This window comes from Nannospalax galili, unplaced genomic scaffold, assembly GCF_000622305.1.
Source record: "Nannospalax galili isolate Female #2095 unplaced genomic scaffold, S.galili_v1.0 scaffold636, whole genome shotgun sequence".
NCBI lineage: Eukaryota > Metazoa > Chordata > Mammalia > Rodentia > Spalacidae > Nannospalax > Nannospalax galili.
Genome location: NW_008338112.1, coordinates 939,765 through 955,883, shown reverse-complemented (window position 1 = coordinate 955,883; position 16,119 = coordinate 939,765). Strand labels below are relative to the sequence as shown.

The 16,119-nt window shown below is 36.4% G+C and overlaps 1 protein-coding gene across 1 annotated transcript in view; it reads right to left on the bottom strand.

Moving 5' to 3' along the window:
* Positions 1 to 16,119, bottom strand: part of Ttc6 (tetratricopeptide repeat domain 6) — a 247,768-nt gene that overhangs the window by 65,440 nt on the left and 166,209 nt on the right. The window contains exon 14 of the mRNA XM_017798103.1: positions 6,593 to 6,729. Within this exon, the coding sequence (XP_017653592.1) occupies positions 6,593 to 6,729 (137 nt within the window). The remainder of the gene's footprint in view (positions 1 to 6,592; positions 6,730 to 16,119) is intronic.

Below are 16,119 nucleotides of genomic sequence, written 5' to 3'. Positions count from 1 at the left end.
TTTATCATATAGGTATATATGATGTACATGTATCAATAAATGTAATTTATCATGTAAATGGACTCATAAAGAGAAATCACATGACCATCTCAATAGATACAGAAAAGTCTTTGACAAAACCCAACATAGCTTCACAATAAAAGTTGTGAAGACACTTAAAATGAAGGGAACGTACTTTGGCCTAATAAAGGTTATATGTGACAAACCAATAGCCGACATCATGCTAATAGGGGAAACTCAAAGCATTACTGCTAAAATCAGGCAAAAAGTGTCTCTTATCTCTACTTCTATTTAATATAGTGCTTTAAATATTGCCAGAAATAGACTTTGGAGAGATAGACAGATGGCTCAACGCCAAGAGCACTGGCTGCTCTTGCAGAGAATCTGGGTTTGGTTTCCAGCACCCACATGGCAGCTAATAACCATTTACAATTCCAGTTCCAGGGGATCCAACGTTCTCTTCTGACCTATGTGGGTACTGCAATGTCACAGGCGACTTACATATATGTAGGCAAAATACTCATATAGATAAAAAATAAAATATATTTTAGCCAGGCATGGTGGCACACACCTGTAGTCCCAGCGCTTGGGAGGCAGAGGCAGGCAGATCTCTGTGAGTTCAAAGACAGCCTGGTCTACAATAGTGAGTTCCAGGCCAGCTGGGGCTATAGGGAGACCCTGTTTCAAAAAGATGAAAGAAGAAAGAAAGAAAGAAAGAAAGAAAGAAAGAAAGAAAGAAAGAAAGAAAGAAAGAAAGAAAGAAAGAAAGAAAGAAAGAAAGAAAGAAAGAAAGAAAGAAAGAAAGAAAGAAAGAAAGAAAGAAAGAAAGAAAGAAAGAAAGAAAGAAAGAAAGAAAGAAAGAAAGAAAGAAAGAAAGAAAGAAAGAAAGAAAGAAAGAAAGAAAGAAAGAAAGAAAGAAAGAAAGAAAGAAAGAAAGAAAGAAAGAAAGATTTTCAAAATATATGTGCAAAGACTAACAGAATTAAAAAGAAAAATAATTATAAAATAACTGAAGACTTCAAAACCTTATTCCCATTAAGAACTACATAACCAGATATAAGCTAAACAAAGACATAGAGGGCTTGAACAATAATAATATTAATAACTAAATAAACTAATAAGTAGTGTAAACTAATCACACCTAGCAGACATTTATGGCACACTTCAACCAGCAATGTCAGAATACACCTTCTTCTCAAGTGTTTTGGAACACTTTCAGGGTAAACTATATATTGGACCAAAAAACAAATCTCAGTGAATTCTGAAAATGGATCATATGAAGTATCTCTTTTGATTATAATGCAATATAACTAGAAACCAATATCAAAAGTAAATGTGAAAAATTACGGCTATGTGTGAATTAACAGATTTCCCATTTCTCTGGTTATAAGCAGGGCAAGTCAAAAAAGAAATCAGAAAACATTTTGAGAGAAATGAAGACACATATAGAATGTACCCAAGCCTAAAAATAATACAACATTACAGTGCTATGAGGGAGACATATACATATCATTACCTATATTAAATAAGAACGATCACAAGCCAGCAACCTGACACCCTAAATAAAAAAAAAAAAACTAGAAAGGGGGTGCTGGAGCTGCAACTCAGCGTCAGAGCATCTGCCCAGCATATGCAAAGCCCTGGGTTTGAGCTCCAGGACCAGAAAAGTAAAATGGAAGAATGAGACTAAACTTACAGTTAGCAGAAGAAAGGAAATGATAAATATTAGAGAAAAGGTAAATGAAATAGGGAAGAAAAACAGTTGACAAAATTATAGATTGGTTTTTTTTAAGATTGACAAAGTTGACTAATTCTTAATTAGACTGACCAAGAAAACAAAATTCTCACAGTACTAAAATAAGAAATGAAAGCAAAGATATTACTACTGATCTCATAAAAGAAAAAGTATAAAAGGATAGTATGAACAGCTGTGTGTTACTTAGATAACTGCTATGGTCTGAATGTCCTTTCCCAGTAAATAAAAGTCATGTGGAAAGTCAATTCATATTTTAGCAGGTGAGACTTTTAAGTCATAGATAGGATTAATACCATCATAGAAGGGGGAGTTCACCCTTCCATACAAATTTGTACCTCTGCCATGTAATGCCTCCCTTCGTGGAAAGATGAAGCAGTAAGGCCCTCTCAAATTCTGATAAAAAGATAGTGGTATTTTGCAGCCTCCAGAACTATGAAGCAATAAATTTCTGATGATTATATATTGGCCAGTTTCAGATATTCTGTTCTCTCAGTACAAAAAAGCACAAGGATAGCAGCATAAACAAAATGAACAACTTCCTAGAAATAAACAAACATCCAAAATTGACTTAAGAACAAACAAAAGGCCTGTCTGGATCACTAGCAACTGAAAAGATTGAATCAATAATTTTCTACATATTTATCTATTATTTTTATTGTATGTGTATGAGTGTATTGCCTCTATGTATATAAAGCGCACCCATTACATGCAATGACCGCAGATGTCAGAAGAGAGTGTCAGATCCCCTGAAACTGGAGTTACAAACCGTTGTTAGCTGCCATGTGGGTGCTGGGATTCAAAGCTTGGTCCTCTGCAAAAGCAGTCAGTGTCCTCAACTGCTGAGCCATCTCTCTAGCCCTTGAATCAATAATTTTTAAAACAAACTCCAGAACAGAGACTTCATAGGTAGTTTACCACAAATGGTTAAAAAAATCAATATTAATTCTTCCTGAACTCCCCCCACAAAATGAGAGGATACTTAGTCATTTCACAACACCAATACTTCCTTGATATCAAAGCCAGAAAATACAATGCAGAAATTAAAGTTACAGACCAAGTTCCTGTACCAATATGAGTACAAAACCCCCTCAACAAAATATTAACAAATTGAATGTAGCAGCATATTAAAAGAATTACATGTGATCACTAAGTGATTTCCTAATATCACAAAGGTGGTTTAACCTCTGAAAATATATCAATGTAATGCGCCACATAGATAGATAAGTAAAAAAATAAAGCTAAGTTGAAGTGGGAAAAAGTCAAGAAAAATTGACAAAAGCAAGCAAAAAAGTGAGATATGACCTGAAATGACAATTTAAACATTTTTATGAATAGAAAGATAGTGAAAAAGAAAACATTCCATCATATGTGTATGTAATTAACATGCAAAGTTAGTATATTACATAAGTGATGAAAGGATTACTCAGCAAGTAATAATGAGATCATTGGTTCCTTATCTAGAAAAAGATGCCCCTACCTCATAAAATATAGCAATATAGTCCATATGGATTAAAATTTAAAATAATTAAATGCATCTGTAGCTGAACTTTTAATCTGATCTCAAAATAGAGACTGCTTTTCCTAAACCTGAAGAAGCGGACAGAAAAATATAAGTGGACTGACAAGATAAAGCCCACTGATGCAGCAGTGGCACATATGTTATAGAAGTAACCAAACAATTTCCACAAGATGCAAGCCATACCTGGCACCCTTATCAGGGCCAAGACCTATGGCTAGATAGGTCACAGACCATAGGGGAGAACCTACATAATATTAAACTGACTCCTAGTAACTTAATGTAGAAGGCAATTAATACAGAGACCCACAGCTGATCAACATGTAGAGAATAAGAGACTGTATCTATCACACGCCCTCCTCAAGATGCAGGGATAATCAAGAAAGAAGGGCAGTGGATAGCCATAAGAAAATAGTGCTTTCCAGATACAACAGTACAGCTGCACAAATGAACTCACAGCAGTTGTGACAGCATGCACAGAACCTCTGCAAGTTCAAGTCAGACAAAATCCCAGCATAGAGAGGGGAATGGTCATAAACTCTCACCCATAGTGAAAAGAAATTGACAATAGCTCCTGGGAGGAGAGTCATTTTTCTTTAAGGATGTTACCCCTGATAGGTCAGTCAAGTTCTGCGTAGGGAGGTGGGATGGAGCTGAGAGGATGGGGATGGTAAATATAATCAAAATACATTGTATGAAATTTTCAAAGAATTAATAAAATTTTTAATTAAAAAATCTTATGTTAAAACCATTCTCCTCAGCTGGCAAGGCTGCTCAGTGAATAAAGGCATTTGCCACCAAGCCTGATAACTTTTGTTCGATCCCAGGACCCACATGGGAAGGAGAGAACGACTCTATCAATTGTTCTCTAACACACACACACACACACACACACACACACACACATTCACACACACACATACACAAATAAATAATGTAACTATGAAATTGAAAAAAATAGCATCCCCTCATCCTCACAACACTGACTTTTCATATCTTAAAATAACAGCTTTTTCTCACACGTGTGCAGGTGAAATATCATTCTAGTTTCAGCTCACATTTTCCTAATAAGAAGCAAGGCTGAAATTCTTTCATGCATCTATTAGCCATCTGTATGCCTTCTTTTGAGAAATATGTACATAGGTCCTGTGCTCATTTTTTATAATCAGATTATTTTCTTGCTATTCAGTCATTTGAGCTCTTTATGTATTTTGGATAGTAGCCCCTATGAAATGTGTGGTTTGAAAATATTTCCTCCCCATTCTGTGATATACACACATAATGTGATGAATGCACAATTCAATTTTCACAAAGAAAGAAATTCTGTCATTTTTGACAACATGGATCAGCCTGGAGACATTATGAAAAGTAAAACGGATCAAGCAAAGAGAAATAAATATTGAATGACTCCACTTAAAGGAGAGGGTAAATGAAGCAGGGAGTGCAGTCCTGGCTTCCACAGGCTGGAGTTCAATGATGAGTTACATCTTATATATTTCAAAGTCACTGAAAGAATTACTAATCTTAAACATTCTCATAACAAGAAATAGGTATGTGAGATGATGATATGTTAATTAATTTGATTTAACCATTACAAATGGATACTCACCCCATATCAGTTTTTGCCTGTTTACAAATATTATTTGAAGTTAAAAATAAAATTGCATTTGAGAAGAGACAAATTTTAATGAGGCATAACAAATATATTGTATATATAAATTATACATACAATTTGATAATATCTAAATTTAAAATATATAGAGACAAGACACATAAGAAAAAAATATTGGAAAAAGGACAAAAAAATTGAGCTTCAGTCCTACAGCAATTCAAATTAATATAGTAGTGACAAATAATTTGTTAGACTGAATTTTAAAATAATTGCAAGAATAGGATAGGTAAATCTTTTCTTACATAAAAAGCTCAAATTTTAAGAAAAGTGTTGATAAATTGGACTACATTACATTTAAGAACTCTTTACCAAAACCATAGTTTAAGGAGTAACAATCAAGAATAGGAAAAATATTGGTCATAAATATACCCAATACAAGGTCGGTATCAAGAACATATAAGAACTTGTAGAAATTAGTAAGAAAAAAACAAGAGACATAAATGACAAAACAGGAAATCCAAGTGGTTACAAATATATGAAAATCATGATAGTAACAAAGAAAATGAAAACTCAATGGAATCATACATACTTCATGCCCTCAGGATGGAAGGAAGGAGGGAGGAAGAGAGGGAGGTAGGGAAGGTGGAGGGAGGATATGTGTACAAGAACCACACTCAATCATCAAATACTCAAAACAACATCTATAAACAGAAGGGATACATAAATATTACAAGCAAATATTAATGAACCACATTAAATAGTGCCTGATTTATAGTGAAAGAAGCTGGACAAGAAACAAAACTACATGATTCTAATTATATCAAATTCAAAAAATAGTTAAATGTAAACTAAGAATGTTTAAAGACGTATACTTGTGTACCAACTAAAGAACAACAAGGGGGTGATAAAATAGAAGCTTTGCTCCCTCTGGGAGAGGCAGGGTGACAAGAGTGGAGCCACAGTAAGACACACGGCGTCTCCTTGCCTGGTGACGGTTATAGAGAACTTACACAGTGATGTCATTTAAGTTTTACACTTTTACATGTTTTCCAGGATGCATGCTTTATTTTAACATAAATGCGGTTTATAACTACAAATTGCCAAGTGAAGCTGGACATGATGGCACATCTTCATAATCCCAGCCACCAAGAAACTGAAGCGAGAAGATCACAAGTTCAAGGCCAACCTAGGCTACATAGTGAGGCCCTGCCTCAAGATTAAAAGAAAAAACAAACATTACAAATAAGTAGATGAGTAGACATGACTATATATACATTTTAAGCCGCTTCAAAACAAAGCTTAGATTAAAAGGGCAGCAACAAAGCGAGAATTGTACTAGGCACAGTAAATTGGAAAAGCACAGCTTAACAACAAGATATTATAGAAAATCAAGTGAACAGTATGTATTCCGTGGGTACACGGGTTATGTATAAAGAGCAAATGGAAAGAAGAAAAATATGAATGATAAACAATGCTTTATTCATAATATAACAAGCACTTAGGAAATGCAAAGAAATAATCTGACATTTGTGCCTGCTAAATTACCCACGGCCACTATTGTCTAGGTAAATTTTCATTCACTGTTAGCTCTGAAAATTATTTATTGTTCAAAAAGGGCTGGCAAATTATTTCAAGCAATTTTCTATCTTGAAAACATTTCAAATGACAACAATAATTTAAAATTTTACATATATAAAGTAATTCTTACCTTGCTTGAGAATTTTGGGGCTCTAATTTTAACAAAGATGTGAAATCATATATAGCTCCAATCCAGTTTTCATTTTCATAGTAAAATATTCCACGTTTCATTAATGCATCTGTCCTTTTGGGGTCAAGATAAATACACTAAAGGGTGTGGGGAATATATAAACACATTGCATAGTGAGCAAAAACTAGGTGAAGCATATAGTCACATACTACGTAAGAGAAACTCACTTTGAGATGACAAAATTTTCAGATTTGTGTTTAAAGACTACATTAAGAAATGCATCCATCATCAAATTCTTGAGAGAATTTTCCAAGAGGAAAAACAAACAATATAAATATAAGAAGTCAAAGTTTTGACCACTGAAAATTTCACCAATAAAAATCCATCTGTGAATTGTTCAACTAGGCTGCCGTTATGCTGAGTCTCTCGCAGCCTTTTATCCTAAGTGAAGATGAGACACATGGGACTAGCACATTGATGCTGATTCATTCAAATCAAACATGGGTTAATCTACTCCCTAAAATGAGAAGAATCAGCACTGACCTGGTTCATCACTTCACACTGACATACAAAGCAACAGATGAACCAAGTGTATCTGTCATATGTTCAGCTGTGAAATTCCTTGCTAGTTTGTACTAGGAAAGCATTAAAGCAAAAGAAAGGTTACCAAGTATTTGTGAAACAGGATTTACACACAAACACAGACACACACAGACACACAGACACACACACACACACACACACATGAAAATTGTTTCATTTCTGGTAAGCTAAGGCTGAGATCCTAGCAGACAGCCTGAGAGGGTGGGCTCTGACCTCAATCAGTGTAGCAGCTGTGATCCCAGCAGACAGCCAGAGAGTGCTGGGTTCTGGCCTCCCTCTGGCATAGGCACTGAGAACACAGGGGACTGCCTGACAGTTCCTGTATCCTGCCTCTGCTTGGTGAGGCCCAAACCGTAGAAGGAAGCCTGAGTGTACCTGACTGGAATCTGACTTGGACTTCTGTGGGTGCTACTGAATAGCTGATCTGAAGCCATCTAAAGTAAAACCTGAGAGAACCTGATATCTGTACAAACCAGCTTCACATAACCGATAAAAGACCTAGGCATCCTAATAATACAAACAGAAGCATATGTCAAATTAATTCTCATATCAGAATCATACACAACAAAAGAAATTCACATGCCAAAACCACAACGAAAGAATAATAAAATGGAAAGCTAAAACACTATGTCCCCACCAAACTCCACCAGTCCTATAGAAAAGTTCTATAAGGAAAACCCCCTAGAGATAACCCAGGACACTACATTTAAAAGAACAATCATAAACATAATCAAGGAACTCAAAGAATTTAAAGAATGCATGAACAAACAAATCAAAGAACTAAAAGAAGATAGGGACAAACTTCTGAATGAATTCACAAAGGAGATAGAAACATGGAGGAAACAGGCAGAAATGAAGAAGTGAAAAATTCAATAAGCCAACTTGGAACAATGGGGAAAGCTTCACCATGAGAATGAGTGAAATGGAAAACAGAACATCAGCACTGGAGGATAAAGCTGAAGAGCTGGAACACTCAAGCAAAGAGTATGGAAAAAATTTTAAAACACAGGAATGGGATATGAAAGAGCTGTGGGACACCATGAAAAGACCAAATCTACAGATCATAGGAATAGAGGAAGGAGAAGAATTTCAGGTTAATGGTGTTGACCAGATCTTAAACAAGATTGTGGAAGAGAATTTCCTGAAAATAAGGAAAGACATCCACATAAAAATATAGGAAGCACAGAGAACAGCAAATAGACAGGATCAGAAAAGAAACTCCCCACGACATATCATAGTAAAAACACTAAATGTACAGAACAAAGAGAGAATACTGAAAGCAGCAAAAGAAAAACAAGTCACATACAAAGGAAAGCCCATCAGAATTAAAGATGACTTATCAATACAAACTATGAAAGCCATAAGAACCTGGATCAAGGTATTTCTAGTTCTACATGACAATAAATGCCAGCCCAGAATACTTTACCCAGCAAAAATGTCTATTATAGTTGAGGGGGAAAGAAAAATCTTCCATGGCATGAAAAGCCTGAAAGAATACATGTCCACAAAACCAGCCCTTCAAAGAATACTTGAAGCAATATAGAGAATGCAGAGAGAAACAACTATACACCAGGGGCAATGAAAGAAAATAAATAAAGGTATAATCTAGGAAACACAAAAGGAGATGGAGAACACAAACAGCAATCAAAATGTCAGCAACCAGTACGTACCTTTCAATAATAATCATAACTATTAATGGACTGAACTCCCCAGTCAAAAGACACAGACTAGTTGAATGGGTTAAGAAACAAAATCCATCTCTTTGCTGTCTGCAAGAAACCCATCTCATCTTTGAGGACAGGCACTACCTTAAAGTAAAAGGATGGAAAAGAATATTCCAAGCATATGGCACTAAGAAACAAGCAGGGGTTGCAATTCTAATATCTGACAAAATAGATTTCAAAGTAAAACTAACCAGAAGAGATAAGGAGGGTCACTTTATTCTGATCAAAGGAACAATTAACCAAGAAGATATTACAATCATTACTATCAGTAACATATATGCACCAAACTCTGGTGTACCCAAATTCATAAAATCACCACTACAGGACTTTAAGACACAGATTAACTCCAACTCAGTAATAGTAGCAGACTTTAACACCCCACTGTCTCCATTAGACAGGTCAACTGGACAAAGAATAAACAAAGAGACATCTGAAATAAATGATACCATACATCAAATGGACCTAATAGACATCTTTCAAATATTCCACCCAAGCACCAAAGAATACAATTTCTACTCAGCACCCCATGGAACTTTTTCTAAAATTGACCACATACTGGGCCACAAAACAAACCTCAACAAATACCCAAAAAAATTGAAATAATCCCATGCATTCCATCAGACCGCAATGCAATAAAGCTCAAACTCGACACAGGACAGGACCCTAGTCATTACACTAACTCATGGCGATTAAACAACACACTCCGAAGCAATGAGTGGGTCAAAGGAGAAATTAAGAAAAAAATAAAAGAATTCCTAGAATTCAATGAAAAGGATAATATAACAAAACACAAACTCTGGGACACTTTAAAAGCAGTCCTAAGAGGGAAGTTTATAGGTCTAAGTACCTACATTAAAAAATTAGAAAGAGCCCAAATAAATGACCTAACACTGTAACTCAACATGCTGGAAAGGCAAGAACCAAATGAAACCCAAACCCAGCAGAAGAGAAGAAATAACAAAAATCAGAGCAGAAACTTATGAAATAGAAATAAGGAAAACAATACAAAGAATCAATGAATCTAAGAGCTGGCTCTTGGAAAAGCTAAACAAGATAGAAAGACTCTCAGCCCAGTTAACTAAAAGAAACAAAGAGCAAATCCAAATCAACAAAATCAGAGATGAAGGGGGAAACATCACATCAGACAACCAAAAGATCCAGACCATTTTAAGGGAATATCTTAAAACCCTATATGCTACTAAATTTGATAATCTAAAAGAAATGGATGGATATTTAAAATCATGGGAACCACCAAAATTAAACCAAGAAGAGATTAACAGTTTGAACAGACCCACAACATGTAAGGAAATCAAAACAGTAATACAAAGCCTCACAACTAAAAAAAGCCCAGACACAGATGGCTTTACAGTAGAATTTTACCAGACATTTAAAGAAGACCTCCAACCAATACTACTTAAATCATTCAAAACAATAGAAACAGAGGGAGAACTCCCAAATTCCTTCTATGAAGCCAGCATCACTCTAATATCCAAACCAGGTAAGGGTAAAGACACAACCAAGAAAGAAAACTATAGACCCATATCTTTGATGAACATAGATGCAAAAATCCTCAACAAAATACTTGCAAACCACATACAGATGCACATCAAAAAGATCATTCACCATGATCAAGTAGGCTTTATCCCAGAGATGCAGGGATGGTTCACTATACACAAGTCATTAAATGTCATTAATCATAAAAATGGACACAAAGACAAAAACCACATCATCATTTCAATAGATGCAGAAAAGGCTTTTACCAAAATTTAACATGCATTTATGTTCAAAGTCCTAGAGGGAATTGGACTGGAGGGAACATACCTCAACATAGTTAAAGCTACATACAACAAACCCACAGCCAACATCATTCTAGATGGAGAAAACCTGGAAGCATTCCCATTGAAATCAGGAAGCAGACAAGGATGTCCACTCTCTCCACTCCTTTTCAACATAGTTCTTGAAACTCTTGCTAGAGCAGTAAGACAGGAGAAGGAAATTGAAGGAGTACTAATTGGAGAAGAAGAGGTCAAACTATCACTTTTTTTTGTCTTTTTTCAGACAGGGTCTCCCTGTAGCCCCAGCTGTCCTGGAACTCACTATGTAGACCAGGCTGGCCTCGAACTCACAAAGATCTGCCTTCCTCTGCCTCCCAAGTGCTGGGATTAAAGGCGTGTGCCTTGCAGATGATATGATACTATACCTAAGAGATCCCAAAAGTCCCACTGGAAAACTCCTAGAACTGATCAACACTTTCAGTATAGTGACAGGTTATAAAATCAATCTACAAAACTCAGTAGCCTTTCTATATACCAATAACAAGCAATTGGAGAAAGAATACAGGGAAATGTTCCCACTCACAACTACTGGGGAAAAAAATCTTGGAATAAATCTGACCAAAGACAACAAAGACCTCAAAAGTGAAATTTTTAAATTGTTAAAGATACTGAGGAGGACACCAGGAGATGGAAGGACCTCCAATCCTCATGGATTAGAAAAATTAATGTTGTGAAAATGACCATCCTACCAAAAACAATACATAGATTCAATGCAATCTCAAACAATATCCCCATGACATACTTCACAGAATTAGAAAAAAAACAACCTTAAATTCATATGGAAGCACAAAAGACCCCGGATAGCCAAAGCAACCCTGAACACAAATAGCAGAGCTGGGGGATTATTATACCAGATCTCAAAGTGTACTACAGGGCTATAGTCATAAAAAACAGCATGGTACTGGCACAAAAATAGACACATAGATCAATGGAACATCACTGAAGCCCCAAAGAACTCATCCCATTGCAGAGACACTTGTACATCCATGTTTGTTGCTGCTCTTTTCAAATAGCTAAGAGATGGAAGCAACCTAAGTGTCCCTCAACAGACAAGGGGATAATGAAAATGTGGTTCATTTGTACAATGGAGTTTTACTCTGCAGTAAAGAAAGATGAAATCTGCAGGTAAATGGATGGAACTAGAAACTGTTATACTAAGTGAAGTAATACAGACTCAGAAAAACAAACACACTATGTTCTCCCTCATATGTGGATCCTAGCACCAAATCCTTGTGAGTATGTAACCAGACATAACTACAGGAGCCAGCATAATGGAAAGGAACCAGGGAATTAAAGGAAAAGAAAGAACCTGAAAGAGAACAGTAGGAAACACGCCTTAATAAGGGAGATATGGATAAAAGTGGGGTTATTTTAAGGGGATGGCAGACGGAAGGTTATACAAGGAACCTTGGGGATAAAGGGAAAGAAGGAGCTCAAGAGAGGTGGGACCATAGGAGACGGGTATTACTATGGGATAAATGGGAAAAGTGGGGGTACTTTAAATGGGGAAACTATGGTGGAAGGGTTAGACAGTGAGAGATAATAATGCCTAGCTAGTTAAAAAAAAAAAAAAAAACCAAGAGGGAACCATATTAATCAAACAACCTACTGACAAATTATACAAACAACTAGCTCAAGGAATACAATATCTGTCTAGTTAAGGTTTATCCGAGAATGTTGGTCTTTGCCCAAGCTCTATCTACATGGCACATGGTAATTAAAAGTACCAGACTGGTGGAACTAACCTTTTTGGATGTGTAATAGTCATACCTTGAGGCCTATACTAAATTGGTCAGAGGGACATAAAGAACAGTTTTTGCTCCTTGCCCTCCGAGGTCAACTAAGTTCCAGGGGACTATGAGCATCTCTCAAAATGTCCTGTAACTGTGGTGAGTCATCTGTCTTCTTGATTAAAGAGGCCATGGAGACCCCACAAAATGGACTTGAGCCAGTGTCCAGTCTACAAAGGGGAGGGTCAACACAGAGGAAACACTTCCTCCATGCTTCCAAGTGAAGCCAGCCAAGGTTAAGTAGGACCTTTGACTTATCTTCACGTAGGTGGGACTGGTAAAAGAAAGGAGCCAAGGGCTCCTCCCAAGCCCATGTTACCCCTGAGGAGCAGATCCTCAAACATCCTTAAGAGTAAAAATTTATTGGTTTATCTGGGCCAACTATATGGTCTTAAATACCCAAAAGGAAGGTATAACCAAAGATTAAAGGAATCAATATAATTCTTTAAGAGTCCATGTGTATAGCTAAAGGCTACATAACAAGAAACAATGCCAGACAGGAGATATTGTCCTTCGAGTTGTTGATCAAGGTGGTCCAAGAGACTCCCAAACAGTAACACAGCATAAAACTGGGAAAATGAACAGCAGACCCCAATCTTACCTAAAGGAGTATTGACAACTGATTGTTGCTAGATGAGGAACAGTTGATCTTCCAAAAACAAGGCTCTCTAGACAGGCTGATGAGACTCAGCGGATGGGCAAGCCCTGGGGAATGGCTGAGGGTGCCAACAACACAGTGGACAGTAACAGGGATGACAGAGTATATGGGCTCCAGTGTGGTTGGGGTGGCTATGGGAGGGTGCCATTTGGGATGTGGGTATATAGATGAATAACATTGTTTGGGATGTTCTGTATGAAATACACATAAAAAAAAATCAACAAATAAAAAATTTGAGTTATATTTGAGGAAGAAGCATAAAAATTTGCTTCATGTTAAATGATAGTGGTGAAAAACATTATCTTTGAAATCTACCTGATGATTTTATATCCATGCTCAGGTGCCAAGGATCTCAGAAATTAACTGAATGTGACTAGTAATAATCAGATACATAGAGATTAGAGATGCATGTGCAAACACCTAAGTGTTAGTAACATTAAAAATGAGTTTTTCTGTATGAAGCAGTGTATTTTAAAATGAAATGAAGATCTTTTTTAAAGGTTAAAACCTCGTTCAATTTTATGTCTTATAGGGTTTATGCTGAGTTCAATATTGTATAACTGTATTAATTCAACTGTGAACCTAAAAATTTTCAGCCAATTTTGATAGAGACGCATCTTTGCTCTGGAAATTGTTATTGCATATGTTAATGCTATAATGAAATGCTTCTTCTAATCATGTGGTTATTAAATACATATTTTTTAAAAGATGTTAAAAGGATATGAGAGTGGAGATATTTTCCAAGATAGAAAAAATGAGAAAGCCTAAGCAAGAGATCATAGGTTTTTTATGACATGTAACGGCGAGACAAAAAAAAATATACACATAATCTTAAAATTTCTAAGGTCATAGTTCAGCCAACTACTTTAAGGAACAAAATATGTATCCAGTCAATGTTTATCTGAGAATATTTGGGTTTTCACCCAAGCTTTATCTACATAGCATATGGTAATTAAATGTACCAGACTGGTGGAACTAACTTGATTGGATGTTTAACAGCCATACTTTGAGGCCTATACTAATCTGGTCAGAGGGACTTAAAGGACAGTTTTTTCCCTTTGCCCTCAAAGGTGGACTATGGAACATCTATCAAAATGTCTTGTAACTGTGGTGAGTCAGTCACCTGTCCTCTTGAATTATCTTCACATAGATGGAACTGGTAAAAGAAAGGAGCCAGGGGCTCCTCCCAAGCCCATGTGACCCCTTGAGGAACAGATCATCAAACTACCTCAGGTGTAAAAATAAATTCATTTATTTGGGAAAACTGAATGGTCTTAAACACCCAAAGGAAAGTATAACAAAAGAGTAAAGTCATCAGTATTTTTCTTTAATAGTTCAAGGGATTACACTTGCCAGACATTAAGCTTAAGTCCATATAAAAGTTATTTAGACAATTGTTTCTCGTCTGATTTTGTTCCTAATCAGAAAGTGCTGCTCAGATGTAAGACTTCAGATCTTCATCTGCAATACTATAGTGCCTGCCTGTAGCTAAGGGAGACAACCACTATTACTCTAAAATGATGGATAAATTTGTTTTCTCCCCCTATCCAGAAGCCTTTGAGAGGGAACTGACACTGATTCTAACCACTCAAACAGCTATCAAAATACCTGAATACAAATCCCGAATCCATCATTCTCGAGTCCAGCCTGGCAGACAAAATTAAAATGAGGAGGAATCCATGAGAAGGAACCCAGTAGAGGGATGCTTTTGGAAGCCCTTGTCAAGAAATTCCAACGGACTCTCATATGAACATTTGAAATTTGCCCTGTTCTTTTTTCTAGTTCCCTGTCTAAAACTTGTAATGCTAACTACTCTTGCCTTTACTTCTCCTTCACATCCCCTATTCACTAGTCAAGGGCTTTCTTTTCTTCCTACAGATAAGAGTTATGCAATTTGGGAGTCTTTTAGATAGACCCACTGAAGGGGTACCACAATTGCCTCACACTGTGTCTCTGTTCAGCATGGAAAAAGCCAGAGTGGTCTGTGTCCCAATTCCCTATCAGCAATTTGGGTAACCTTTTCAGAGTATGGTGTGATAAGAATAGGAGGTAGAAATTAGCTAGGCAATTAGGGTATTAAAAAAAAAAAAAGAAAAAAAGAAAAGTAGCCAGTTTCGTGACTAAAAGTCAAAATGTTCTTAAACCTCTTAGCAACATACTCTGTTCCAAAGGCCAAAAAATGACAAAAGTATTTGGGAGCACTTATCTAATCCCTTAAAGATTTTAGGGTTACTTCTTCAGGAGGGTAATGTTAGAGTAGCAAAAAGCCCCATAGAAAGAAAGAAAGAGAGAGAGAGAGGGAAGGAGGGAGGGAGGGAGGGAGGGAGAGAAAGAGAGAGAAAAAGAATACATGAAGATGTCAGAAAAAAGTGATGGGGAACTATGGGAGGTGTTGGAGAGGAGGGAGTGGGCATGAATTTGATCAAAACACCTTATATGCGTGTATGAAATTCTCAATAAAGTTTTTTAAGTTAAAAAAAAGAAAGATTTCAATGGTAATGCTTTTCACATCTACTAATTATTATTTTTTAATCTTTATGCTTTTTCCTCAAATATAATTCATCTTTTAAAATTTGTTGATTTTTTTTGTGTATCTCACACAGAACATCCCAAACCATCTTATTCATCTATACACCCACTTCCCAGATGGCACCCTCCCATAGCCTACCTCCCTCCACTAGAGCCCTTATACTCTGTCATCCCTGCTACTGTCCACTGTGTTGTTGGCACCTCTAGCTGTTCCCCACTACTTGTCCATCCGGTGAATCTATTCAGCCTATCTAGAGGTCTTTATTTTAGGAAGGTCAGCTGTTCCTCATCTAGCAGCAATCAGTTGTCAATATTCCTTCAGAAAAGATTGGGGTCTGCTGTTCATTTTCCCAGTTCTATGTTGGGTTACTGTCTGGGAGTCTCTTTG